The 27,483-nt window shown below is 39.3% G+C and overlaps 1 protein-coding gene across 11 annotated transcripts in view; it reads right to left on the reverse strand.

The window, feature by feature from the left end:
* The window catches only part of GRIA3 (glutamate ionotropic receptor AMPA type subunit 3), a 415,135-nt gene that overhangs the window by 102,559 nt on the left and 285,093 nt on the right, over positions 1–27,483 (reverse strand). For all 11 annotated transcript variants that reach the window (XR_007904686.1, XM_051788539.1, XM_051788568.1 and 8 more), the window contains one exon: positions 11,553–11,792. Coding sequence is in view for 10 of the 11 variants with exons in the window: in XM_051788539.1 (XP_051644499.1) it covers positions 11,553–11,792 (240 nt within the window). In the remaining variant the exon portion in view is untranslated. The remainder of the gene's footprint in view (positions 1–11,552; positions 11,793–27,483) is intronic.

Below are 27,483 nucleotides of genomic sequence, written 5' to 3' on the forward strand. Positions count from 1 at the left end.
AAGTGACAATATTATGTCCTTAAGAGTGACCAGCATGAAACATCGTGCACCTGAACATGTCTGCATTATTTGCCATATTTATCTAATGGCTTCAGAGTCTCTAAAACATTCTAAGGTACCCAGAGAAAACCTTTAATGACCATTTTCTTCTCTGGAAAGTCCTCTTAACTTTGACTATGAGATCTAGACAGCTTAAGAACAGCTCAGAGCCACTGCATTTGAGAATGCTTTGTACACCATGTCACAACAACAGGAGAGGAGTAAAAGGGCTTTTCACTGATCACTGGCCACTTCATTAGGTTAAACTAGAATATCTGGAAGTGGTTTTTACTTTACAAAGGGGAAAGAAGCCTCAGTTAAATTCTCACAAACCATAGGTGCTGATTAAAAAAACGCCACAACTGAAGAGAGCAATTTGGATGTGTCTTTGGCCTTGGGCAGTAGGGTTCAATGCAGAGTGTAGAGTGGTCTCGCTCTTTTATAACCCCATTCTCAAGTACAGTTGGGCAGATTATCCAAATCTGAGTTATCAAAAATGAATTACTTCTCTCCTGAATATGAATAGGAAGTCGAGAAATAACTCATAACTTCATAAACAGCAGAAGAAATGCTACAAAGATACTACCACTTCATGCAAAGAACGGTAGTCCTCATGCCTAGTATGTGCACAGCCCTGGTAATTCACTGCATGTTATTGTTATTATCAGCACTGACAAAAATATCTCCTCACCAAAGGACACCTCAGAAGCTCCTAAGAAACCTTAACAACCACTGCTTGGGATCTGTTAACCCTTCCAGACTGATGTCAGCACAGCACTGTGGTGCTCACGGCTTCCCAACACATCCAGCTCCGGCACAGATCCCTGTGTTGGGGCACACAACAGGACTGGGCTGTGTTTCCAGCAGTCACAGCTCGGGCTTATGGAATTCTTCAGTCTCAGAGAGGATGCACTACCCACACTGCTCACTGAGCTACTCCCCTGGCAAAAGCACTGTACTCAGGCTCCATCCCACGCACCTGGAGGGAGCACAGACGCACTTCAGGGGCAAATCCAGACTCCAGGGCACCCCTGTGCCGCGGAGCACTGAGGAATCCAGGCCTAAACACCGGAGGAGAAATGCTTCAGCATTAAAGGGGATACTGTGCTGTTCTAGGAGATGACAACTCTGTTCAGTTTAACAAGCTGAAGAGGGGCCCTGACTAAATGCTGCTAAGCTGTGCAAAGCACTGACCGCTGATTTGTTTCCTTGGGCTGCTGACAACCAAGGTAAGTCAGAAATACGTGCAAGTGCAAAGCAACAGTCTGTGAACACGATGAGCTCAGGATAAGGAGGAATAAAACCTCAGGTCACCTTTCCCTCCCAATGATTCTTTGCATCATGAATCAAAGCAAAAGAGGTGGCCAAGAAAAGCTATGCATCTGAAGCTGAAGAAATGAATAATTACTTGTTACTGAGTACAAAATTCATGTCAGGAACTTTTAACTTTTTTTTTCTTTAGAGATTAATAATTAATCACTTTATGGAGCTATTTTTCATCCCACTGTACTACTGTATCTTATACACCTCTTGAAATGCAGGCTCACAGTGCTGTCCTACTCTGAATTGCAAGAAGAGAATTCAAAAATAAAAAAAAGGCAGTGTGATATTAAACGTCTCATGAGAAACCAGAGAAAAATCTCTCTCTAAAAAGAAAAATCCTTTAAAAACTCCTTAACCTAAATACAATACAAGGTCATTTTACCTGTTAGCTGAGTGGGTCTGCCACAAATGCATTCACATTTATTCTTCTTCTACAAAGCACTTGAGTAATCTTTATACTTACTAACAGAGTTGATATATTCTAGGAAGAAAAAGGTACATGGTCAAACTAGTTTGGTAAATTCTCTGAAGCCTGAAAGAAGAAACTACATCTAAAAGGGCCAAGTGTCACAGATGAAGGAAAGTACTGAATCTATAACCAATGGATTTGTTCATATAAACTCCATGGTAAACACCTTTAAATAACTCCCTTAAATGCAAAGCTTCTAAGTAATCCATTATGAGTTTCTTCAAAGGCTCAAGTATTTTTCTACATGAAAAGGGAAATTCATGGTAAAATTTGAGGGAATTCTTGTGCAGAAGTAAGAAAAACTGCTTTTCATTAGTAACCATGGCCACTGAATTCCACTATGACATTCTGCAGATCTTAAGTCAAAGCTCACTGTGCTTTCAATGCAACAAAGGTATTTCCACATACATAAGCAGATGAAGACCAAGTTGGTAACCTGCTGATCAGTGCATCAAATCTTCCATCTCAAAAATGGGACTGGAATCCCTTGCATATCAACATCCATTCACTGTTGTTTGAGACCATCAAATGAAAATCACTTCAGGAGCACAAAGCCTTTAACAAAACTAAATTTTTACACACCATTCACCCAGCATGATATAGTTCTGTATCAAAAGAAATTCAAACTGCATATGAAGTCTCTCTTTTAGTAGTGAGAAAAGAACATGTTGCTCAGCTGAGAACTGTTTTGGAGTATCTGAGGTCGCTCTATGAAAGGAGAAGCTTTGATTTACTAACTTGTTGAGATACTCCATTTTACTCATATATTCCTCAAACGTTGGAGAAATCTCTTTTGTGTTTGGTGTTCTTTTATCACTTGCAACTATTACAGTCATTCCATTAAGCCACAACAGCCTGTGCTCATTCCACAGAAGTTCTTCACTCAGTGAATGGTTCATTTGCCTGGGCTGAAAACCATCTTCTCACTATCACATCAAGCTCACAGAAGTGTGCGGTCTCTCACAGTGTATGTTGGTTATCTGTTCCCTCACTGTGAATAAGAAACAGCCACTGTTGCATAAATTCCATGTGCCACCAATAATAGCTGTCACTCGGGTTAAGAAATAACAATTTCTAGGTGAAGAAAGATGCACAGGAAGAGTAGACACACAGTCAAGATCCAGTGAAGGGTGATAACATTTGCAAACTTGTAAGAATACTAACATGCTAAGTAACAGCCACCTTAATTGCATTAAGGCATAGGGTGTCAAAATGTCTTTCCTTTGGAAAACCCGTGATAACCAGAACGGGCTCCTCCATTGAAACAAGTACTAAAGTTCACACACTAATTCAATGTTAAACGTCACACCTCAAAAATTGCTTCCTCTTGATTCTGTGTTAAATAGTGCTGCTGTCTTCAGTCACACTCAGAGTACCAGCCCCCTTATGCAGACTTTAAGTCATTGAGATAGTTTACTTCCATGAACAGAATCAGCCCAGTTCCCCAGCTGAAGCCAGTCTGCCTTGCTTGGAGCATCGGAGCCAAAGACTTCAAGTTTTTAAAGCTGTTCTGCATATACAGATGGAACATAAACTCAAGCGAAGTAACTTTCAGTAACTCCTAGATCTGTTGGGTGAGATGGGTTAAATAAACAGGGTTGATATAGATTTACCTGCAGGCTTTTGCATGCAGGGATTCTTTTCTACAGTCTTCCTTTCTAGTCTAAAAAGTCCCATCTCCTCAACAGGATCAACAAATTCCACCTCGTCGCCTCTGATTCCAAGCAAATCCTTTCTATCACCTCTAAAGCTTGGCTTTGTGTCAAGTCCTTTCCTTTGCCTCAGAGCAAAAGGGCCAACAATGCCTCTCATGTATCTTTTCAGCCCTTCCCCTCTCTACCTGCACTTGGAAACTGTCTTGAACTTCAGCTTCGTTTCAAGAAATCTGGAGAAGTGATACTGACCATTTAAGCCTTGCTGATGGCCACATAAAATCAAATGACACCTAAAGCTTCTGCCACTTAAATGACTTGTGCAAACAATGAAAAAAATTAAATGTTACGGCTCTACCGAAAGTTGATAAAACATGCATATTTATGAAAAGCTAAATATTTAAATGCATGCATTTACATGATTTAGCTTATGAATACAATCATTCCCAGGCTCATCTCTAAGGCTTTGGTGAATGGAAATGCTGCTGGTTCTCCTGTTTACTACATAAGATATTCAGGGCCACAGTTCGCGATCCTGAGAGTTTCAGTTGCTTTCATTAGGACTACGAGGGTGCACATGAACAGAACTTCCAGAAATTCAGACTCCCAGAAATTATTTATGCAGGACCTGCCTGTTCATACTCTGTACACTGAACGTTCTGACCCAGGTTTATGACCTGATTTCACATAAAGTCAAGTTAGATACTGACACTGTCTCAGCCACAACCAGATTCACAGCCAGTGTGAGTGAGGCTACCATAATATCTTTTTCTTCATGAATGGGCTGACACACTTCCTTACTCTCAGAGGTCCCATGAAACAAGACACAAATGTGTTGCACATGAGTAGTTACTCCTCTTGTTGGAAAGCACTGCTGGCAGTAGTGTGTGTTCCAACAGCTTCAAAGGATGCTCAGGCATTTGGCCTGGGCATCTCAACACCAAACTGAACCCATTGTGTGCTTGTCAAGAGGCACAAAGCTGCAGTACAGCATACCCCATGAACTCTGTGCTGTTGGTTTTCAGCTGCATGTTAGTCTTGCCAGCATGCAAGTCTTGCCATCTCATGCTGGATGACTTTCAAAGTTGACTCACATTTCTTGTCCATAAGCTAGAAAAACAGTTTAAGTGATTACCAGGGGTAAGCTAAACAAATAGCAGCTAATGGGAAAGATCAGGAGAAAAAAGCTTAAGGCTCTCAGTCCACCTAAAAACCGGCCAACATCCATTCTCCCACACAGGGTCTCAATGTTTGTTTGGGCAAGGATCAGTGAAAGGGCTTTCTTCTGGATCTGTGTACCACAGAGACCAAGATAAAAGGAGTCTGTATGAGACTTCAGAGATTTCAGAGGAAATAAATGGAAAGTGATTATCAAAAGCTAGATTTAACTGTTCAGGCTCAGATTATTCCCAAACACATTTAGGCAGTAAAATTAAACAGTAAAGCAATCCTGGAATTTTTCAGTTAAGATCCTGGCGTATTTCCTGTGCAGAGCCTTGGTTCATACATTATACTGCTGAAAGCAACAAAACAATGCACCCTTAATAAGAATGTCAAGGTTTGCTTCTCTGTCGGGGCAAATTACTTATATTTCATACAAATATTGCTAAGCAGTATCTACAACTTTCAATTCTATATAAATACAAACTCTAGGCATTATAATATGGTCAAATCACTCATTCCCAAAAGCCTGATTGTGAAAGAAACAGATCATTTTCTTATTGCATGTAAGTGCATGAAATATGATTGTTCTTTAAATCTAAATAATGGATTTTCTATTGTAAGCATCCTTACACTGTGTGTGTTCTCTATTGTACCAGAGCATGAAAACCTGAACCTACACCATACATCCTTTCAAGAAAAGCCACGTAAAAGAAGCCACATTCTGTGGTCATGCTACAAGTTCTCTTTTGACCTAGAAGAAAATTTCTGGATGGCACATAATTTTTCAAATGTACAGATCTGTGACATGGAGGCTGAGCCTCAGCTCAGGAGGTTTTGCCAAGATTTTATTCCCTGCTGTGCATTTCCCACTATATAAAGAAGTGGGAAAGGAGAATGAGACAGCTCATCTACATAGCTACCTAAACGCTAACAATTGATACTGTCTGCATGTCATCCCCATGAACCTGGGCTGCTGTCCAAAACACTCCTGTACAGAGCCAAAAAAACTCAGAAGAATCAAGGTTTGCAGTAACTCTTCCCTGTTTTGTCACCTCTGGTGTTTTATAGGCTTCCAAACAAGCTTTGTATGTTCCATTATTCTTCACCACAGACTGATTTTTACAGAAGAAAATGTCAAGATTTTAAATCCTTTCATACTTCTGAAAGCATAAGCAAAATACATTGCATCAACCTTTCAGGTGCAACTGAGAATTAAACAGGTATACAAACATACTAGCAAACAAGATATGTAATTTTAAAATGGACCAAGCCCATGTTTAATTCTGAGAAAAGCATAAGCCAGCATTAAATCCTTTTTTCTGTATGCAAGCAATTCAAAGCAGTTCTTCAGTTAGTGGAATAACCCCCCTGCTCTGAAAAATAAACATGTTAATGAACAGCTCAGCTATTGACTCTTTTGACATTTGACTGATCAGCAGGTGCTGAATTCAGGGTTTATTACTGCTGGTGTAGCTGCTTCCACTGGTTTCGTTTTCCCCCTTCATTGAAGAATGATCTTTATAAATAAAATAAAACTTCCTGACATGCAGAAATACAATACAGAGTTTAACAAATCAGCTATGTGGAAGGAGGAGTTCTTCTGCACCTCTCTGCTGATGGAAGGTGCTTATAAACAGGAGTCAGTCATTCTGTGTTGGGTTACATTTTCCATTGCTGTTTTCAGGAGAGACAGTCCACCAGAACACAACATTCTAAAATCCCTAGGAATCCATCAAGTACTAAAGCAGTCTTTTTAGATTCCATAAAAATTAATCTTACCCCACATGTTTTGCAGAAAAAAATGTTATGTTCTATATATATGAGTAATTTTCAGTGCAACTCTTATTTCACCAAAAAAAAAAAAAATCCATCAATTTAATTTTGTGGAAGCTATAATGAGCCTGGTTCTACATACTGCTTCTTTTATCAGCTCCAATCTCTCATTCTCCAGGGAAAGCAGTACAGAAGTGTCTTGTCCTTTGATAGCAATAGATAACTAACCTCATTTTGTAAAAGCAGAACTAAACAGAGTTATTCTTTGTCTTCAGCAGGAGCAGTGAATCAGATCTCATTGCCTTGTACTGAACCCCTTTTAAGGCAATTTGATGCCTTACACATGATCATTGAGAAGCTTCTATTTGTACCTTTCCCCCCCCTGCTCTTTACCTGTCATTTCTTTATGCAACAGGGGACCAGAATGTTTTGTGTCTAAAAGAAATAGGACTGGTTATATTTCCTGAGGCTGTATTTTCAGGCCTTCTGCATCCGTACCCATCCATTACGTTCAGGTCAAATTTTTGTCTTTCTGTAGCAGCAAGGATTAAAGATGTAATTGCTTTTAAAGTAGACATTTTCACCTCTCCTTAGCCACATAACCCGGGGCTTTAGATTAACACTTCTCTGCCTCAGCCTTCATCTAGCCAGTGTTAATCAACTAAAAAAATATATTAGCCAACCACCACCTTATTTATCAAAACTCCTTTTCCTTGATTGTAGGCCACACTAGATATGTACTGACAGGCTAAATCAAAACCAAATGACAGAAATACTTCAAATTTAGCTAGGTATTTGATACAGTGCCATAAAGACTGTGATCTCTCTGCACCTCTGCCTAGACTGACCTGCTACTGAGTTGGTAGGCATTAGACAAACCAAGACAGCACTTTCATGTCCTGTGAGGACTCCTATGATCCAAAGGAAGAACATGAAGACTTGATGCAAATCACAGAAATCACCTGGTGTGATTTTGTTTAAATGATCTACATGACAGATATCAGTGTCTTTCTGCACAGTAGGTATGACAAATCAAAGTGACTTAGGACAAAATGCCTGTTATACTGACAGATGGAAAGTGAACAATCTGTACGAAATTATGTTTCTCTGGCAAAAATAAACTGAAATGGAGCACCATGAAAATTTAAATAAACAAAAGCTTCAGTATTATAATTCCCCATACCATTTTTATAATTAAATGAGAAGTACTTCACACTTTCATGCAACAATCAGATGACTGTGAAAAACCACAAGTTCACCTCTCCAGACATTCACACCTGTGTTACTCCAGACCATTGACTTCAGTGGAACAATACCTGATTTAAAGTAAAGCAAGAAGAGAAACAGACCTGAAGAGTGCAAGTAAACCTGAGGTTTTTGATGAAACATAATTCTCAGCATGAGATGCAAAAGGTGACTTTCCTGACAAGTGCTACCCAAATTCTTAATAGCTTTCTGTATGTAACCTCATCTCATCTCATCCTGACATAATCTTAATTAGTCTTAGTTCTACTGCAGAGAAGCCTACTGAGGCAGTTAGCACCATATAATTAATCAGATACTTTGCACACATCACAGCAACCAACAGTGTCAACTTACTGATGTGAGTTAATACAAACAGAAATCAACCCTGCCTTTCCCTTTCACATGAACTAAACACATGAGGCATGGAATGAACACATGACTATTTCTTCTACACACTGTTTAAGTCCTTTCTTCCCTTAGCAGCCATTTCCTAATGCATCATTACTCTGCAAAGTACTTCTTCTGGTACTAGGAAAGAACATGGAATTTGGTATTTCTCTTAAATTTCTGTTTCTCCATAGAAGAATAAGTCCAGCAACTGAAATAAGCAATGATATGACATAATTCTTGCTGGTGAAAATCATGAATCTCACACTTTATTTTTTTTCTGTGTGCTTTAGAAGGTTTTAAGAAACTGAATTTTACACCTGCACATAAATACATATTTGAGAGCACAATCTGCAACATTCAGTCATCTCATAGCAACGGAAAATAAAATATTATTTTATACTTAAGAATATAAATATATATACAATGTACACACTAAATCACTGGATTAAAAGCTTCACCACCTATCTATGTAATTGTACATCTTAACTTTATTCTATTGTTTGAGATTTATCTTTTGTCTTCATTGCAGGAGCCAAACATGACAGTATTGTACCCAATGTCACCAAGGGGGAAACCATATGATTATATGATTTGATGGCAAAGAACAAAAAGACCACTGCTTAAAGGAAGCAATTTTATAAAGCTCCATTCTCCTAAGCTTAAACTGAAAGAGTTCATTATAACCACAGGGTTTATTCAGTTTTGTATGGCCTCTGTAATATGCTACAGTGCTTATTAATAGAAAATGCAATGTTTAATACATGGCAGTGTTTTGCTTCAGCAGAATACTGTAAAACTACTTGCAAGAACAATTTAGTGCATAACTAAATTCAACGTAAGAAAGAATAGTGTAATATTTAGTGATTTCTCAGATTCTCAGCGAGATTATAATCTTCTTAGAAAGGCAGTATTTAAATGATAGTTTATTTCAGTAAACTGCTTAACACCTTCTCCTGACAGTGTTTGTGTCCCAAAGCACTTAAGTATCCAAGACAGGACTTATTAAAAATTATTACAGCTCTAGTGTTTGCATTTCCAGTGGTATCTCAGCAAAGGAACATGTACAGTCTGTTCACTGCCTGACACAAGGAGTCATTCACCATTATTACTGTCCAAACTCTTGGGATATTTTTTTTGGTATTTGAAGGTCTATTACAAGAAATTAGGGAGCTTACTGGAATTGCCACATATTTCAGATGGTCTCATCCATGATTACCACTCCTCAAACAAAGAACTCTAATATCCATTTCTCAGTACCTAATTGCCCTGCCTCTCCCTCCTATAGAAAACTTCTTAATTTGTTATAACACTGGAAGACTTATAACTGATAGGAGTGCTACCAAGTTTGTATTAACCAAATTAAAGCACCAGTAGCTAAAGACAATAAACTGTTCATTTTTGTTCCTCTTTTAGCAGATGGCAAGTATGTCACCAAACAGCAGCAAGGAGGATGTATGTATAGGGAGGACAGATAACATGTGGTAACTTTATCCCAAACAACTCAAAATCCATCACCAAGCTACCTATATGTACTGATGCCTCTTCTGTCCTAAAGACACAACTGTCCTTTATCTTCTAGCCCTCAGCTTCATTTTATAATCCTACATTCACCTTCACTGTCATCTAATTCAGATTTGTCACTGACACTCAGATCAGAATATCAGGGCCTACGTGCATGTGAACCACTGTAGGTTCACAACATGATCTGGATTAGTAATTGTAATATCATGAGTAAGATGTGAATAGGAAGACAACACAAGAGGCAGATGGCAACAGAGGTAAAGTCAGATTCCTGGGGCTAATTCCACCAGCAAGAGCTGTGTTTTAACCTGTGATTAAAATCTTAGCATGAACAAGGCAAAATAATGCCTAGACACAACCTAAACTGTTCCAAAAGGGTTAGTCATCACAATAAACTCATGATTAGACTCTACCTAAAGATTATACAAAATGAATTGCCAAAAACTGCAAGTTTGAGACTGCAAGTCGCCCCCCCATGACTCCCATTACTTTCTCAGTTAGTCTGATAGTCATGTCATCTAGACAAATTCTATAGAAACTCTTACTGGTTTGGATTATTTCTCCAGACTGAAGAGCCAAATTTCTTATTAGGCATGATCTTGGACAACTGCTGAAACTCTTTCTAAAGCAAACTTTATTAGGCTTAATCATGATAAGTTTCATCAGTCCTGGAATAAATGACATTTTTACTTTATTACATGCTGTAAGTTTATCACATTTGGCCACATCAAGCCTTTTTTACTCAGACAAATGGTTTACTCACAGGAGCTTTCATTTAAAAGTGGACTAAATTAGAAATGGATGTATGGGTGTTCTACAAGATTTAAGAAGTAATGGCATTTTTAGCTTCTCCATATTTCATACTTGATCTCATAGCTAGTGTTTTTCAGCTCTAGAAACATTTAACACCTCAAAATCACTCAGAAAATTCTGAAATCTTGACATTCACCTAAAATCAGACTGAAAATTACTTTCTTTCAACATATGATATGTTCTTAGCTGGGCAATGCTACTAATCTTCAGTGTGAAAAGCACAGCCACTGAAGACTTGATGCTTAACAATATGCAGTAGCCTAAGGGATTGGAATTTTGTCATGGGAGCCAGGAACAGAATCTAAGCTTCTTTGTCTCTATCCAGATCCCTTTGCTCTGAAGAAGGTCTTGGAATTGCAAATCATAAAATTGGTGAGAAGAGCATTGGCACATCTATTTGATACAAAAAATGCTGCCCAGGTGAAATCTGTAACAGAGCAAATTCTGTATGCTCAGAGCAGGTGGCAACAGCTGCTCCACAGAAATATGCAAGATTCCTCACAGAAAATGGTTTCTGATGTCTAGATCTCTTTTTGACAGTATTTGCTACATTTTGTGCTTTTAGTATTTAATAATTGGTTTAAGTCTGGAAACATTGGTTTTAGTGTGTTTCCACTCAGTAAAACATAACTCTGGTCATTCTTGTCATGTATGTAAATTTGTCTCTGGATATCCATGTGACATATCTGGAGCATCTTTTCTCCAGCCGAGCCCTAAAGCATCTTATGTTCTCTATTCTTAGACTTTATTGATGCCTAGGCATCTCCAGAGAGTATCTGAGCATGGATTGTCTTTGTCCAGTGACAGCAGAAATGTGCATTTATGTAAAGTGGTGCAGGATTTGTAATGTCACACAGGGTGGAAGGTTTTGCCTAACAGCCAACTTCATAGTGTTGACTTTATTTTGCAAGGACTCAAAAACCCTGGCAAGTGCTGAGTCTGTGGTTCCATGGAAACCAGGTATGCCAATTGTTAACAATATCCTCCAGAAAATCTCTTTAAAAATGGTCATTAATATTAGGATGCCTTCTTTTCATTTAGTTTCTTCTTTCTAGGACCACATGCTACCCACATCAGAAGAAAACTGTGCTGCACATACTGGTTCTGGTAATACTTAAAGCAAGCTATGAAATATAAAAATCAGTTAAAATGATGGTGCTTACCCCGTTCTGTGTCATAGAGGTACACAAACTTTTCCCACTTATAATAAGTCAAGAGACTCAAGATGGCTCCTTTTAATGCTGGCCTCATCTGGATGACAAACTGCACATCTGCATCTGTTGGGAAGCTGGGTGTGATGAAGGATGTGTGAAGGGCTCCACAAAATGACGTCAGTGTGTTCATTGACATCTGGTCATAGAATCCAAAGATGGCATAAACTCCTCTGGAAAACTGTGAACAGACTAAGAAAGACAGACAAGGGTGTGAAAATCTGAAAAACACTGAATGCAATCAAACTTTCAAAGTATATTTGAGGTAAGCCTTCTAACCATTCCTGATATTATTCTGTATGATGCAGCAGATGGAACGAATTAACGAGATAATATATAATAATTTCAGTGTAGCAGTAAATTGTACTGACTTTATAACAATTAAACTGACCTGAACGCATTTTTGATTGTGACTTCGGCTATATTGTAATATTCCATCTCTCCATATTCTCTAAAAACAAACATGGGATTACACTGCCTATCTGTAAAATACCGTCCCTTGACAGCACCTGGAGATCTCTGTTAGCAGCTATGTAACAAATGTCAGGTCTGCCTAAAAGTCAAAACATTAAGGTGTAGTTTTCCAGACTGAGATTTCCTTGATTCAGATCAAAGACATCTGGATGTTTTATTCCCTTACAGTCCATAACTCTGAAATTTCTGTGTGGTCTTTTTCAATGAGAAATTATGGTGACTTCTTACTCAAGTGTTAAAACCTTTCAGAAGAATTTGGAAAGTCTGTGGCTTATTACATGACCTCACAAATAAGCAACACATCTTGTTGCTTCATGGGACAAGAGTTGGTATCCCTTAACTGGGAGGCTTTTAGTAATTAACCATTGTGCTGTCCTGAGGAACCCATCTTGTACCAGAAAATAATCCAAATGCAGACAAAAGTGTCTTTTTTCACACACTTCATTATTTCCCATCCTTTACAGAGATTGAACAATGGCCATTTTGGACAAAAATGAAAGTATTTCAACTTATAAACATGGCCGACTTCATTGGAGTTGCAGGAAAAAAGATTTTCTTTGTTGTTCAGCTCTGTAGGAAAAGTGCAAACTTGTTGTGACCCTGCATTCTTTCCATGAAGGGATTCTGCATCATAGTGAGGGAGCCTGATCTGTGAGGGGCTGGGGCTCTCACTCATAGCAAAGACTGTACAACTGCAATACACTGTGGCACAGCAGCACTTCTAATCAAACCATTTGTGGACTGAGAAGAGCAAGTCCTATTTGTAATGAAAATAAGTCTCCCAGAAAAATGTTCACTCAATTGTAACAATTTTGCTTGTCAAGAACTGGATTTAACAACAATTTCCAACTAACCCCAATAAACACTTTTGCCAAAATGCTGCATATTTAACTTTGCAAAAAGCAAGGGCAAGTAATTACCAGTAAGGAAGACCTGACTTCTACACACACATATACAGCATCTTACTTCTGAGAGCACCATCATGAAACACTTCCCACCACAAAGGCTACCAATTAGAATCACTAAAGACTGCTAAAGTAATCTTAAACAGGATTTTCCACAATATCAGCTCATTGACACAGCATCATGGATAACACCTCAAATCGGCAGTCAGGTGTGAAAATTTGATTTTCTTCCTGGAGGTCCAGACGTAAAAATAAAAATGCTATTAAGGAATTTCTTTAAGTGTTTAAGATACTGTAAGAGGACATGACCAGCTCTGGATACCAGCAGCAAATTACAGCTGGTGCAGACATAAAAGAGACATTCATGAGACACAGAAAGGAAATCAGAAGTGGTGATTTCTGAAATAAAAGTTTGCAGAAGTTCTTCACCACAGTAAAAAAAAGATATAAAAGAAGCTATAATACAGTAAGAATTTATTCCCAGAGGGATGAGTGAGGAATTAAATACACTGTTTAAAAAGGCATTTTGTTAAACTATATACCAGCAGGATATAAAGTTGAAAAGCTTCCATAAAAAATATCTGCTGAAGTAACAAATAAAAAGCATTAACTCACAGGTGGAAAAAGGAAAAAATAAAGATTACATTAGAAAGTCTGGCAGTCTCCAAATCATTTCAATGGTCTGTAAACCCTCTAATTCCACGTGAATAATCAATAGAGTGGGACTAGTGCAGCTCAGCGTCCTCACATACACTGAGCCTGTACCTCACAGATCAGGCTTCTTTTACATATTTATTAATGGCCTAGTTTACTAGTTTTTATGCAGATTCTGTACTGCAGAAAAAAGCAAGTATTCCAGGAAACATCCCTTCTTGCAATGCAAACAAAACATATTCTCAAAGGTCTCCCAATCCTAAAAACCCAGAGTATTTCAAACAATCCCGGGTTCACCCATTCTTTCTTATCAGGTATGAGGTATAAGACTCAGGAATACTTTTGAACTGTGACTCATCTGAAATCGCTCAGCTTTGTAGGGACACTGCACCTGAAAAAAGTCACAAGGGAGCCCAAAAAGCCCAGCATGTTATCCAAGCTTAGGATTTTAATGGAGAATACAGATCAGCTCTTATTAGGACTGCTAGTTCCTACATCCCATAAAGTCAGTAGAGAAGAGGTGCAGTACTAAAGGGAACTGACTGGCTGGCTCCAGTGGGGACAGTTCCTCTCCCCTGTTCCTCTGCCCTGTGCTGGGAACCAGCTGCAAAGTGGTCAGCTTTGTGCTCTTCCTTGTTCTTAGACGAGCACCAAGGTACTGTGGCCTTGAGTTTGAAAATGGTTCAAGGTCTTCGTCCTTCGGACATAATTCTGTCTTTCATGGCTATTTTAAAACACTGAATTAAAATGTATTTTCATAGCAGATTGTGCTCACTTATGCAAAGAGCCCACTCTTAATTTGTGAGTAATCTGAGGAAAAAACCAAACAGAGTCTGTGGACAACCTGACCATAAGCAGGACCTTCTCCATGTAACACCTTGTAGCCACCATGGAGCTGCTGCTTGCATGGAGGCAAGAGCTGCTGATTTGGCCTTTCAGGTATTTGCAACTGTTTTTCCTGAAAATTCTGGATGATCACCAACAATATCTTCTAACAAATGCAAGGCCCTGTCCAGTTGTATTTCCCCTGATTCAGGTTTGTATTCACTGCAGATTTTAAAGATTTAACCCTTTAACAGACTCTCTGTCTTCTGTTAGTAGCTTATTCTTCGTGACTATCCTGCATGCACCGTAGCGTGACAATTTTACTTTATTGACCTGTTTAAAAGGCAAATAAACTTTTGTTTTTATAAGGAAAAGCTAAAAGGCCAATTTTCTTGGTCCTCTGTGTTTATTTGCATTTTTGAACTCACGGTCTTGTTACAGTTTTGTAGCATCAGATCTTTTGTATAGTTTGTGACCTAATCTCCTATATTATCAAAAGAACTAATTGAATATCCATGAACTCGCAGCCATATTGCTATTTGTTTTTCAAAAAACAAGCATATAATTACATTAATTTTAATTACATTATTATTCTAACATCACTGGGTCAGAAGGAAAATTTTAAAAATGGTAACTAAACCTCAGCTTTAATCTCTTTTTACAAAGTACTTTCTATTGACAATCACAACTATCCTCATGTTTGAGTAAGAATTTTGGTATTTTTCCTTAATTAATCACAGCTGATTTATGTTTATTTTTCCCTATTTGAAAAATGCAGATGGTAAAACACATACTTTGGCTGTTAAAGAAATGATTTGGACACATCCTGATGCAAACTCATTCCTCAAGAAAAAAAAAAACACAACTTTTTTTGCTGAGCTATGCCTGTATGAAACTGCTGTTAATTAATTATGGTGATGTACATCTCTTTCCAAAGCAAGCACATATGCAAGTTGCTTTATAACTTGATCTGAATAAGTTTCAACCTCCACAAACAAGGGAGAGAGGCCCTGAGCAGCAGTTCTTCAACAGGAGATCATGATAAGCCATTATTTTGGCATTAGGTGTAAGTCTAATAAATAGGTGAGTATTTATTAATGCTGACTTAACACTGGGCTTGTTCTCATAGTACATGAGCTGCCACACGCCATCGTGTTCAGGAGAGGAAGGGATGATATGATAGAAGCCTGTGAATTCTCAAGCATGTCAAGAGAAGACAAGAAACTTTCAGGTCATGACAGACTGGTGTTTCCTGCCAAGGAAGGAAAATGCTCAGAGCCAAAGTGATCACAGTGGTAAGCAGAATTTACTTTCAAATAAAAAACCAAACCAAACCCAAGCAAACAATATCCCACTTAAGCCACATAAATAAATCTCGGTTTCTGTACTGAAAGCAGCTGAGCCATCCTAAGTGTCAGTGTAACCCAATGAACCCAGACTTCTGTTTTACTTGCAGTTCCATCCTCCCTCCAGACAAGTCAGGCCCACCACTGAAACATGCTAAGATTAACAGGTAAGATTCTTTTCACTCAGACCCCCGGAAGGCCATGGGCCAGAACCTCAAAAGATGCCCCATTTCACACAAGTTCTTCTTAGATGTTTTGTGTCTTTTTAAAATTTATTTTTGCTATCTAATGGTGTTTAGTTTTTCTATCTTCTAGTGACTGTGAGTATTCCTGACACTGCAAGGTTGTACAGGCTCTGACATCTCTACTGTCTATTGCCTGGAAGCTAAAGTCAAAACTTCTGACACCTTTTTTTTTTTTTTTTTACTTCCAGTCTTACTACAAACAACTGAAGCGTTACTAGGAACATTTACAAGCAGTTTTGGATTTTGCTTGTTTAGAGAGAAGACACAAAAAGCCAACAAAAGGGATATGTTAATGGTGGATCTTAATACACCATTTCCACTGGATGATATCATTAGTGACTGAACTGTAAGTGTCAGCAGGACCCTCCACTTCCACACGGGATCCAAGAGCTCAGCAGTTTTGGAGTCAGGGGTTGGAGGTTACAATACTATTCCTTCTTCATTACTCTTTTTATGGACCAGTAATTTCCCCTTTGTCCATATCAATTTCTTATATAGTAGATCTGACAAAATCAACCTGTGTCAAAGGGACACTGCTCCAGTGATACACCTACAGCTCTCTGGGAGGAAAGGCACTGCTGGAGCTCCATCACCACGGACACTACTGCGTGCTGCTCATACCAGTTTGTGGGTTTGTGTTCTGTGTTTCCCTCAGCTGTGAAATAATTTTATTCCCTCCACTTTCTTCTGCCAATTGTCTTGGACTCCACACAATTCTCACTGCCAGCTTCTGCCAACAGACTAATGGGACTACTTTACAATGGAATAACGTGCAACATATCTCAGAGCAGTTGCCATTTCCTATCTAAGGCTCCACCCGATGCCTTCATTGCTGTAATAATGCAAGGGTGGTCATGAACATCACTCCTTACAGTCAACCTACAGTCTTGCACTTAGAGAGGTGGACAGTGCCTCTACTGCTTTCTTCCACTTTCACACTGAATGAAAAGGGGCACTCTCCCTACCTTGAGCCCTGAGGAGATCAGCACAGCAGTGCCCCCAAATGCAGAATGAGATACTTTCAGGGGGCTCCAGGCAATCAGACTTGAGAGCTTCCTTTAAACACAAACTCATCATATTAAAAATTTAAAATCAGGTGAACCGCATTTACCTATAGCCAATAAAACCATCTTTTACATTTTAATTAAGACACTGAGTTCTGACGTGAAGAAAATATTCCACTGTATTGTTTGAAATTTAGGTCAGAAAAGACAGATTTCTGAAAAAAGCTATTTCTGGAATAGTTAACAGTGAATATTCTTGGGGGCAGAAGGGAACCAAAGAAGTTACAACTTGGAATTGGATACAAATCTTCCTGAGGCATTGGCTGTAACATCACATCTCTTCCTACCTAGAAATGGATATGCACTCACAAACACAAAAAATACACTCAAAACAAAAGAAAAAAGTCCCAACCCAAAACCTCACAGTGGAACACAAAACAAAATCATGATTTACCCTTGTTACTTCATTTATGGCATCAGTTTTCTCAATGATATAACTGCAGTGCTTTATCTAGTTCTTTTTATAAAGAACTAAGCTTGCTTGCTTCATTCTATCTAATGCCTTCTTCAAACATACACAGTTCCTTCAGTTTGCATTTCTTTTTAGGAGAGCAAATAAAATAAAACCAGCACATTCAGGCACCAGGAGGGGGATATTATTAAATTGCAAATGAAAGGCATGAGGATTAATCCATTCATATTTTACAAACCATTTACTGGAAAGCAATTCAAAACACATGTTCAGATCCAAGCATCCCCAAACACTCCCTGGTCAAGATCCTGTTCAAGATTACTTTGGTCACCCTATCACAACTCCATTACACACTATTAAAGCAGTCTTTATTTCTTATCTGCTCTTTAGGATGACTTTGGAACACCAATCCAAATTACAGTTCCTCCGTGCTGAGTGCTGTACAAATACATCACCACAGCCCTGGTTTCCTTCATGTGCCCAATTATTTATGACATACTTGACTCATTAAACTTTACACATTTTGGCTTTTATATTTACTACCATGGTCAAATAAAACCCTAACAATGTACATGAATTTGCTGTGTGCTGGATCTTCTTTTCACACTGAAACATTTGTGTGAATTTTATGAGGGTATGAAAAATGCCAGCTTGCAACAATAAAAATAGGCCACTTTAGGCTGTAACAGCGTGGTGGGAACACCAGCAGCACCAAGTCTCACCCGTGCCATGATGCCAAGAGGGGCCTGCTGAGACCTGCAATGGTTGCTTGTGAGAAAGAAGTGCAGCTCTGAAGTCAGATCCTTTTGGACAGAAAGGCTGACAAAAGAAAGCTGCAGTTTCAGAAAGCTCTCAGTGAAAGGCAGCTGATGTTCACTCAGGTCTGAGGTATTTGTCCACTAGTGTACCTTTAGTCAGGTAAAGGTGAACCCAAACTGCCAACTTGATACATATGCAAGTGAAAGCTTTGATATTTAAAAAAAAAAACTAATATATTTGAAATGTCAGTAAAACGGACATTCTTAAGCACCAAACTGTAAGACAGACAGAAAGATGGGCTGAACACAACCTTGATTGTCCTGGGAAAGCTGTGCTTAACTTTCTGGAAGCTGTTCTAGTCTGAGAGTACTGCAGGTAGCCTGAGTAGCTTGGAACAGGCTCTGCTACCTGTGTTGCTATTTTCTACTCACTGTTTAGTTCCCAAGCTACTTCCAAACCTAAAATGCTGTAGAATCTTAGCTACCTCTGCTTTCAGACTACTAGCCACAAAGCTAAAAAAAAATAATTAATTTTTTTTAACCTTGTTAAAACTTAAGCACAAGATGAGTCTCTTGTCCCTCAAACCTACCAAATTATAATGTATGTTTTTCATTAAAAAAAGAAAAATCACTTGCCATTCAGAATCTCTGTATTTATGACACATTTCTGATGGTAGCAGAAATCCAGGAGTCATTCCACCCAGTTTCCAGGAAAAGTATCAGCCTATCAGAATGTCCAAATTATAAAATTGTTTACCTGGCATCCTTATTACACACCGATTTTTAAAAAAATACCATGGATTCTGAGTACTAAGAGCATTCCTTTTGAAAAGCTATGAGTCAGATTATCATGATTCATTTTGAAGTATAATCCATTGGAGTTTGAAAGAAGTAAAACAGGGGTTTGAAGCTTAAAATGAATTAAAGGTGGGAGGAGATATACATGTGCCATACAGATCAACTGATTTTTCTGAAGGATGATTTAAAAAACATGTTAGGTACTTAAGGACTACACTTAAGTACGTGCTGATCAGAGTACTGCATTATCTTGCTTATCTTGTCTTTAGAAGATGGGGTTCAAGCTTTCAGACCAGGCCCCACAAATTATAACCTAGTTGTCTGTTCTTAAACCCATCCTGACAATTCATGGTCTTCTACTCTTAACAGAGCACTTTCCATCCTGATCCCACCAGTCCCACGAGCTGCTCACAAGAAAGCATTCCTTTTAGTTTTAAGGGAAAGACATTAAATACATACCACACGATTTTAAACAAAAAGTTTTTAGAAAGAAGACTTTGTAACACTGTTGCAGGACTCAGATTTGTACTGTTTGTGACCTCTTCTGCTTTCTGCCTATGCTGGTCCTGACACTAAAGCAGAATTTGGAGGAGAAGCAGCAAGAGGCTTCTCTTTGTAGACAGTTAAACTCACTGATGGAGAAAAATGGAAAGGCATCGGTATCTTCCTTTTATCCCCTGATGAAAAGATGTTTCTGCTCAGTTACTCCAGCATGATCAATGCCTTGCCAACAGCAGCAGTATGTGCAATGCCAACACTCTCCTCCTGTTTGCAGCTCCACCATCCTGGATGCTTAATATTTATGCCATGGGCCTCCCTCAAGTTTAGAGAGTGTCAGAGACTTAACACGTGGATGTAAAGCAGTTCCTTGAGCTTTGCCCTTTGAGAAAAGACTTAGCCTGTCCTATACACACAACCACATACTCCTTTCTCCAGGAAGCATGGAAGATGAGCTAACACCTGTGTGAGGGAACCAGAGGAGCTGGCAAAGCTTTTCCCATGAGAGTCTAAATATATTCACAGCAAACAAAGATCATTTGCGTCCTTCACATCTGATACTCCAATTCCTGTTTCGTGACTAATCTCTGCAGAAACATGGACAGTGTGCATGCAACACAAATATGTAACGCTCACTCGAGTGAAATAACTTGTTTCCATCTGCTGCACCATTTGAAATGCTTTTAATTTTAATCTCGTATGTTATGCCAGCATGCTGTGATCACTTTGGATGGTAACTGTATCTCTTATTTTCTGAAGCAATTTTTCTAAAAATGTTGGTCAGAGGAAAATATGAAAAACCCTGTTCTTTCAAAAATTACTCAGTTATAGCACACCAGAAAATTTAGCAGCCATTTATTTACAGGCAGCCAATATACTACTAATATGCATATCCAATATATTAGAATATGCATATTAGTAGAGTAAACACAGTAACATTTAATAGCTTAATATAAAACCATGAATGTTTCTGTAACTTTATTCAAAGTAATGAGAGTCCCAAAAACTCATTAAGTACTATGTCTTGGAACAAAAAGACATGTTCAAAAAAATGTTTTTAATATGTACATGACAAGACGTGGTAGACCAGGGAGTACCCAAGCTGCCATTGTTACCATCTTCAGAGATGATTTATCTTACACATCTCATCAATACTTCAAACAACAGGCTAAGAGAAAGAAAGAGCTTTGTGGTATGAAGTAAAAAATAAATCACACCCAGCAGAAAAGGGCAGCATTTTGCAGTTGAGGATGTTAGGCAAAATGTAGGGTTGAATCAAAGCACAGCAGTTGAAGGCAATGCTGTGCCTCAGAGCTGTGGATCAGCAGCAGCTCTCTCCAGCATTCCAGTTCTCTGAAGGGATTTCTTGTATCACTGGAACACCTCAGTATGGAAAAAGTAAAAAAGCAGAGGCGTATTATTAAATGTATGCTTGTTCAGCAGATCCTTCCCTAAGTGATTTCAGAAGTTGACTTCATTCTGGGCCACTGTGGTGAAAGGCAATAAATCAAAACAAGGCTCTGGCAGCATGATGAAAGATGAGCTGAGTCTGCTGAGGTGGTGCCATTTATAGGCCTGTGGGGATATATTACAGAGGATGAGATAGAAGAGGCAAAACGGCCAACACACCTGAAGCACTGAACGGGGTAAAATTCACCAGGAGGTGAAGGCCACAACTAAGGTTGTCCAAGGAGAAAGGGGGTGCAAATGCCAAAACAGCAGCTGTGCAAGCAGCCTCCAGCTCTGGAGGGTTTCCAGTTGGCTCTATGAATGCAGAGCATGGTGCTGGCTGACAGACAGCCCAGTTTACCCAAAGCAACAGTCCCTAACACTTTGCTGGAAGCTCGGCAATAGTATTCCAGCAAGCACTGCAAGAACATCTCGGACTGGTGGACTGGATTTCACACTTCTGTATCTCTTTCCCCAGTTTACTCAAGGTTCATGGGGCTATGCAATTCTCACCCAGTCCTCGTGTCCCACTGCTGTCAGCTTAACAGTCTGAGAGGTTTCAGACTAGTTAACACAGAACAGGAAACAGAATGGCTGTTAAAGCTGCCTTCAGCAGCCAGGGAAATTATCTGAAGATGTTCCTTAGGCGTCCAATAAAGCACCCACAATGTCACTGGAGAAGTTCACACGGAATTCAGCAAGAGCTGGACTAGAACTGAGAGACCTATTGAGTACACTGAACGAGCAAACTACAGAAATGCAAAATTGAAATCCCCACTGCCCTTACAAAAGCATCCCTCATCTATTTTTATTCTCACTATAATTTCTATCTGCCTTACAGTCCAAAGAGTCCTTCTTGCTACCAGCCTCCTGGACCTTCACAATCACATCTGACAGTAATTCACAGACCAGTAGCCTCAGCTAAGTCAGTGTCTTATTTGCAGGGAACAACAAGAATATTATTCTTTATAAATTATGCATAATCACTATTTATCAAGCTGGGTTAATTGGCACATAACAAAAGAGCTGTCTGGTGCACAGCTGAATAATGTGGAAGCCAAAATTGATGGAAATGGTACAGCAAAAGCCTGATTGTGAAAGTCACATTGCTACATGTTAATTCTTAACTGATTGCTGCTCTTTCAAAGGAGGAGGGGGCAGCCAAGAGAGATAGACCAAGTCTGAAATTATTTGTTAATCTCAGAGGGTTTGGACAGATTGTCACAGCTTTAAATATTGGTTTAAAGTCTGCTCTCAGCCAGCTGCATAGTGAGATGTTAACCTGGTGCAAACGCATTTTCTGTGCTCCATGAGACACTGCTACATTTGTGACCAGAGAACAATCTCGTTAATCATCAGCAACAGCATGAGACTGTGGTCTGCAGGGATATGTGTGATGGTGACAGGGAAGTGGGGTTCTTCCCACATCTTCACTTGACAGAGAAGAGCTAAAGGTCTCATACCAAAGCCAGACTAGCAACCCTTTGGTTCTACTCAAGAGGTCCTGGAAGTCCTCATCAGAAACCTGGTGTGCCATGAGACAGCGGCAGTGTGGGGCAGCACTTGACTTTCTCTAGAACTACACACACCTGAAGAACCACAGTTTAGACAACTTTATTCCACATGCACAGAACTGTGTCACTGATGCCAGCAAGGCTTTACTAAAGGTCCTAGATCCCAAAGCTGCATGCACAAATATAAGAACATGCTTAGGTGTTTTGATGAACAGACACAGACTGAAGACTGTGATCAAGGCACTGAATCAGAGCTGATGGTTAAATTACTGTGATGCTCACTCTGGAAGGAGGTCCCCCTTCCACGATGCATTACAGTCTAGCTGGATTAGGGGCACTCAGATGATTTAGTCTGATTTCCACCACTACACCTCCACACTTCTCTAGTATCTTCCCTACTAATACTTACTAAAGTCTATCCTAGCAGTAGAACACCTGCAAATCAATGACTTCAAATATCAGCCCTTTCTTCCCTCTCTCTCTCACATTTGCTAGGACAGTCACCAGAACATGAGAACTTTCCCATAATTTTCATTCCTATGAGTTAGAAGCTCTTGTATTCACAAACACCATTAAGGCCAGAGAATCCTGCTGTGATCTTACCATGTTTGTGTTCTCATCAGCATAAATACAAATGGAGAACCACAGATATTTTTAAAAAAATTTCGATTAGGTTATCACCATTACAGCTCCTCTCTATCGGAAACATGGTTAGCAAACATTAGCTTTCCTCTGAAAAGATTCTGACATTTACCAAAGTTACCAAGTTACACAGATTGCTCACACCACAGCTCATCATCAGAGGGTTATAGCCCATGCTTTGCATCCATATCCTCCTATCCAAGAGGATCCTAAGATTGAATTCTTGGTGCCCCTTGAGAAGTATAAAGTGACTCATGAAAGAGCTTTATGTGCCAAAGCATCTTCATTGTCCTCTTTGGTTTTGGGGTTTTTTCAAGATCTTTACTGCAAACATATTCTGATGTCTCTGGCAGTTTTTTTGACCGAAAAAGTAGAATTTGATAGATAAGACAGTGTGTGCTGCATATCAAATATTCACAAAGGTTAATATCAGTGATGGTATGAATTTCTGTTGTTTCATATGTACAGTTAACCAGTGTGCTCACTGTCAACTTCTTAATTTTTTTACATTATAAGTTTCTGGTACATGATTTGATTTGTTTCAAACATGGGCCTGTTTTAATGTACTGGGGTTTTTGCATGTAAATAAATACATACTTAAATAAATTGGTTGCTATTGAATAAATCCCTTTTCAACCTACTCTTTAATTATCTGTATCAGGGCCTACTTTCCAAGTGATTCCTTAGCCTCTTGGTTCATTGATGTGCTCCATCTCCAGAGATGTATTAGCACCTTACATCCAAATGCTTCTGTAATAGAAACATTTATTAAAAGTATCAAAAAAACTCTCCTCTCTGGCTTTGCACAAGAATGACTAAATCTGCTAACAACTTGCACCAACAAATTCCAAGCATCCTGCAAAAACACTGTGCAAACTTAGAAGTGAAGAGGAAAATTGAGGCGGGGGGAAGTTCAAAACAACAAATTTGCTGCAACAGTATCCAAGCCTTTTCTGGTTTGGGAACAAAAATTCTAATCCTTATGGCAGAAAACAGGCTTGAATTTCTAAGGAGTAATGCACTGTGGATCCTTCCCTCAGTAAGTCACTTCAGTAAACCTTCCAGAGCTCTTAATCACCCTTTGCCATACCATAAGGAATCAGTCAATTTAGAGGGTATTGTTCAGCCAAGGAATAAGCAGATGAGTCTCACCAGTGTCTCAAACACAACCGTGCAACACCCAAATTAGTGCAGAGCTGGGGGAAATGGCCTTAAAACAGCCGTGTGTATCTCCATGACAGCAGTCCTGACATCCCACCGACCAGCCCCAAACAGCTCAACTGCAGCAGTCTGGATGACAGACGGCAATACATTTCTTTGCCTTAAGGAAATTTCTCACAGGGCTGTACCGTTCCTCAAGCTCTGCAGTGAGCTGCAGGATGAGCTCTTTCCAGCAGACCATCATCACCCTGAAGGCCTGTCCCCATTCCTGCTTGTCCCTTGTTTGCAGCACCACCTGTTTGGGGAGGTCAACCACGGAACAAAACTGCACCAAGGACAGGAAGAGTCTTACTGAGAGATGACAAACTGGAGAGAGTTCTGGATGACATGACTGGGCTCTGTAGGCAGGGAAGCTCTTATTCACAGGAGGCACAGACATAACTATGGGAGGAACCATTTCATGAACTCAATGAACTCGATTAATTTTTCATCGACCTTTCAAAAAAGCTTTTAAAAAAATCAGCTCACTATGCACAACAGAATAGGAACTGATAGGTGACTACAGTTAGAGACTGTAAATAATGTCTAATTTAAATGTACCCATGTCACAGAATCACAGAATATGCTGAGTTGGAAGGGACCCAAAAGGATCATCAAGTCCAACCCTTAGCCCTGCACAGGACCATCCCCAAGAGTCATACCATGTGCCTGAGAGGATCATCCAAACACTTCTTGAGCTCTGTCAGGCTTGGTGCTGTGACCACTGCCCTGGGGAGCCTGTTCGGTGCCCAAGCACCCCCTGGGTGAAGAACCTTTTTCTAATATCCAACCAAAACACCCCCTGAGACAACTTCAGGCCATGCCCTCGGGTCCTGTCACTGGTCACCACAGAGAAAAGATCAGTGCTTGCCCTTCCTCTTCCTCTCACAAGGAAGCTGGAGACTGCAATGAGGTCTCCCCTCAGTCTCCTTCAGGCTGAACAGACCAAGTGCCCTCAGTCACTTCTTGCATGGTTTCCCCTCAGGGCCCTTCACCATCTTTGCTGCCCTTCTTTGGACGCTCTCAAAGAGCTTAATATCTTTCTTACATTGTGTCATCCAAAACTGCCACAATATTCAAGGTGAGGCTTCACCAGTGCAGAGCAGAGTGGGACAATCACCTCCCTCAACCGGTTGATCTGCTCACCAAAAAAACCCCACAAACCTTCTTAAATTATTTCTGCATTACTAATTTTTTATAAAGTAACTCACAGCATCTTCCAGGTTTTATAGATTAATGATACTGAATTTTAGCTTGCAACTTGCAGTGCCAATTTCAGAGTAAATTTAAAATAAATATTTTTCTCTTGCTAGAACCAGTGTAACAGTCATCAAGAGAAGTATTCACATCATTCAGCAAAAAAGCAGCACACCACAAACTCAGGTTCCAAACCACGAAAACTCTGCTTCTCTGCACCACAAACATCCTTATGTATTTCTACACTGCCTGTTAAGACAACAAAAAGGAGTATGATAATGTGTATTTGTTTAAACTGATATGGGTACAGAGCTAATGTCAGCCTACTGTTACTGAACTTTGCTAGTCTGATTTTCAAATAGACTCCCTGACAGGGTCAAGCTTTTCAAAGCAACCCATCAACAGATTATTTTAGGACTTTGAATTCTGTAGGTCTTGAATAGATTTATTTGGTGAATTCAGGTAGTAAAGCTTTTCAGATAGATTAATAGACTAAGTGAAGTGTCTTTCTAGACTATAATAGGAGGCTTAAGAGACCTCATTTTCTAAGAAATGTCAGCTATAGGCACAGAAGACTTCTTTGTACTCTGATTTTCTCCATGTATTTTCCATTTACGTGAGCCAGTCCAAGCCCTCCTTCCCACTGGCAATGTTATCAGAGAGACAATACCTTTCTATAACAAAAATAGCACAGAAACTTGCATAAGAAAAATGAATTTGATAACAATAGAATGAGTTTCTCATAATAATTTAACAAATTGAAGACATGAAGATTTAAATCCTCCAGAAGAGCTGCATAAAAGGGACTGATGAATTCATCAGCTCTTCCAAGCTTCCCCAAGAAGCCCAGACAATATTTCTTCCCTCCTGTTCTACAGAGATCACCTATAAAAGAAAAACAGGCATTCAAGTCCCTCTATTATGCTCTTCTTTGCCTCTGGGGCTAAACTCACTGTTGAATCTGCTGTAAGTAAATGTGAAACATTTAAAAATATTCCAATTTGTTTCTAATCTTTTTCATTATACTGATACACTTGTAACACCCTTTCTGGTTAGGAGCACGGTTCTGAACACTGAAGTTGCTATTTGAGCATAGAGCAAGCTACTGACCTTTATAGTTTTCCGTTAAGCCAACAAAAGTCTGCAAAAACATGCCAGAAATGCAAACACAGTAAGGCTGTCACCAGCTTTAGTTAAGCACTGACAGTCCAATATTTCAAGAAGTCCTGACACCTACAGAAACCACATCAAACAAACCAAATGACGAACTCCATCGGCTGAAAATTCCCAGATTATTTTGCAACCATCAACATAATTCAAAAACATCTCTCTCTGGCTATCAATTTTCTGTCACATTGGTGTTATGAGTAAGGACAGCGGGAAATAATTTTACACTGAGTATATGCAATCCATAAATTAACACTGCCTCTTTAAGCACAGAACCTTCAGGATTTTATTATGTTTTAATCTATGTTCAATAGAAATTTTTCATCCCATCAAAATCATTGGGTTATACAAGGATTCAGATGGTGGTCAGCTAATAGGAGCCTCCTCTTTACTCTGAATCTGTCCTCTTATTTTGTTGAGGGACTACAGGAACATGAAGAGAGATTGACAGAAACAGGATAACAGTAGTCATGAATATATGGCTATGCACTACATATTAGTTCCAAAAGAAGCAAGAATGATTTTATTTCTGCTCTTCATAAAAAAACCTTCCCTTCCATAAAATCTACCCATGATACAGTAGTTGAAAATCTTTCAAAGCAGTACCAGCAAAGTCACCACGGTTGTGGCCTAGAAGGGAATATTTTCAAGCCATTTCACATCCTAGAAAGAAATGCAATTTAACTCTCTTGGCTCTGGATCCTTTTCTAAGCTGTGGCTTCCCTTCACTTATTT

This window comes from Manacus candei, unplaced genomic scaffold (genome assembly GCF_025592945.1).
Source record: "Manacus candei isolate 608988 ecotype Guabito, Panama unplaced genomic scaffold, ASM2559294v1 h1tg000003l, whole genome shotgun sequence".
NCBI lineage: Eukaryota > Metazoa > Chordata > Aves > Passeriformes > Pipridae > Manacus > Manacus candei.